Here is a 2,198-nt window from a genome sequence, read left to right as displayed (position 1 = left end):
AAGTACAATTTAACTACTAAATTTAAAGCATCATTTAGCTCGGTTTCAGACCATTTGAAATTCTAATACGTAACACGTTTAATTACCAATCTGTAACTGTTTATAACACAGCTCTGCAGTTATGTTTTACAGGTAGTGAAACAAAGTATGTTTGTTTGTAAATACTAGACTGTACGAAATGTACAGGTGTAGGTATGTAAGTGAACAGGCTAGAGAGCAAATAATCTTAACCAGAAGAAACAATACATTAAAGTATACAGGGACTGAACAAAAAATTACAAACATCTAGAAGAAGAGGCTTTAATAACATATGCGTTACACTTCTGGCTGTTAGAACTGTTCCGTTTTTTTACGAGTTCCTGATATGTATGCTGAGGAATTATGTTCCCTTCCTAGAGGATACAATTTGATATATGTTATGATCTTTCAACCACTGTTACGTTTACCTGATGAGACTTGAGGGATAATCGTCATACTGTAATTTACTTTTGATAATGTTCTTCAAAACCAAGAAGTTGTGCAATTTAGGTTACTAAGGCACCTAATAATCGGACTCCTACAATCTAGAGACAAACCATAGTAACTGAAACAAACTATCAAAATATTTAAAAGTTAGAAAAACTAGTTAAGCTACACTTTTTTCCCCATGTTCCTTGATACTTAACGTGGAATATAGCTAAAATATGGTAAACATATATAGGTCACTTTTCTAAAAGGTCATTATGAAAATATATTAATCAGTCAACTGAAGATCTAGTTTTTCTAACATCCGAAGAAGAATGAGCTCTTTAAGTAAGTGTTTCTATTTTTGTTTTTCCAACCCTTGTACTTATTATGGGACTTATTATTAAGTTTAGAAAGATGTACCGCTATCCAATTAACTAAATAAACAACAGTTTACTTTATTCTGTTGAAAAGTGATATTTGACTGCCACAGAAATTATCCTAGCACAATTTTCAAAATAAATAAAATATTTTTATATGACGTGGTGCTCACTAACAAGTTAATTCAAAGTATTTTCAGTCACTTTTAAGCATGCGAAAATGTTCTACGAGTCCAAAATGTTAAGTATAATGACGAAAGTTGTTAATAAATGTAATATGAGTCTAAACGGTTTGGTTGAACTTACTGTACGGCAAATGAATGTAGCCCGAATGTAAGGTCTTGAATGTAAGTTACGACCATGTGTATTCCAACGTATTGAATAGACTGTGGTATTGTTTTTAACAAGTACACTAATCGGTTAAAGTATTGAATATACTGAACAGATGATAAGTTTTAACAAGGTACTGTTAGACTAAGGTTTGAAATATGATGATTATATGAGGCATTACAATTATACTGCTGGTTTAAAGCTCTGAATAAATTATAATGTTAGTATTAGTTATTACTTACCTAGGATTATCACACTCCCTGACTGATCTTTGTATACCACCACCGCATTTTCTAGAGCAGTGACCATAGCTTTGCCACTCACCCCACTGACCGTGTATGGCTTCCTGTCTACGCTTATCAATCTGGACGCACTCACCACGCTTACACCACTACCAAATTTAAAAGAATTACGAATAAAAATATATTCAATTCACGAATTAAAGCTCAGAGAATGATTTCATTTTGAAATTCTAAATGAAAAATATATTTCCACCCCCTCAATTATACATGACTCTTTTCATATACTTACGAATTACATAAAAACAGAAATGTGAATTTTCCCAATATTTATTCATTATGTGCATTTTATAAACATTAATTTTCAAAGTATATTAACTCCAACACGTTGATATAACCATATATTTATTTCCTAAAATATGTTTTTAGTCGCGCTCTTTAGTCCTAATCATTTGTTTGTTTGTAGTTATGCACAGAGCTACGCAATGGGCTATCTGTGCTCTGCCCACTACGGGTATCGAAACCCAGTTTCTAGCGTTATAAGTCCGCAGACATACCGCTGTGCCACAAAGCTGTTTCTCATGATACAACTTAAAACTGTTGGAAATGCTTTTGATATTTTTTTACCTCTCTGTGTGCATTAAAAAGATTAAAGAAGTAAAACTGTCAAATTTAAAATTATAAATAAAAATCATTATAGAGGGTGTTATTAAATATTTGTCAATAAAAATCATTATACAGGGTGTTATTAAATATTTGTCAATAAAAATCATTATACAGGGTGTTATTAAATATTTGTCAATAA

At 31.4% G+C, this 2,198-nt stretch overlaps 1 protein-coding gene across 1 annotated transcript in view; it reads right to left on the bottom strand.

The window, feature by feature from the left end:
- The window catches only part of LOC106463227 (A disintegrin and metalloproteinase with thrombospondin motifs 9-like), a 170,379-nt gene that overhangs the window by 84,793 nt on the left and 83,388 nt on the right, over positions 1–2,198 (bottom strand). The window contains exons 10-11 of the mRNA XM_022390671.1: positions 2,021–2,024; positions 1,397–1,545 (exon numbers count right to left, since the gene is read on the bottom strand). Of these exons, the coding sequence (XP_022246379.1) occupies positions 1,397–1,545; positions 2,021–2,024 (153 nt within the window). The remainder of the gene's footprint in view (positions 1–1,396; positions 1,546–2,020; positions 2,025–2,198) is intronic.

The sequence above is a fragment of the Limulus polyphemus genome, unplaced genomic scaffold, assembly GCF_000517525.1.
Source record: "Limulus polyphemus unplaced genomic scaffold, Limulus_polyphemus-2.1.2 Scaffold1353, whole genome shotgun sequence".
NCBI lineage: Eukaryota > Metazoa > Arthropoda > Merostomata > Xiphosura > Limulidae > Limulus > Limulus polyphemus.
This window is presented reverse-complemented; position numbering and strand designations above follow the sequence as displayed.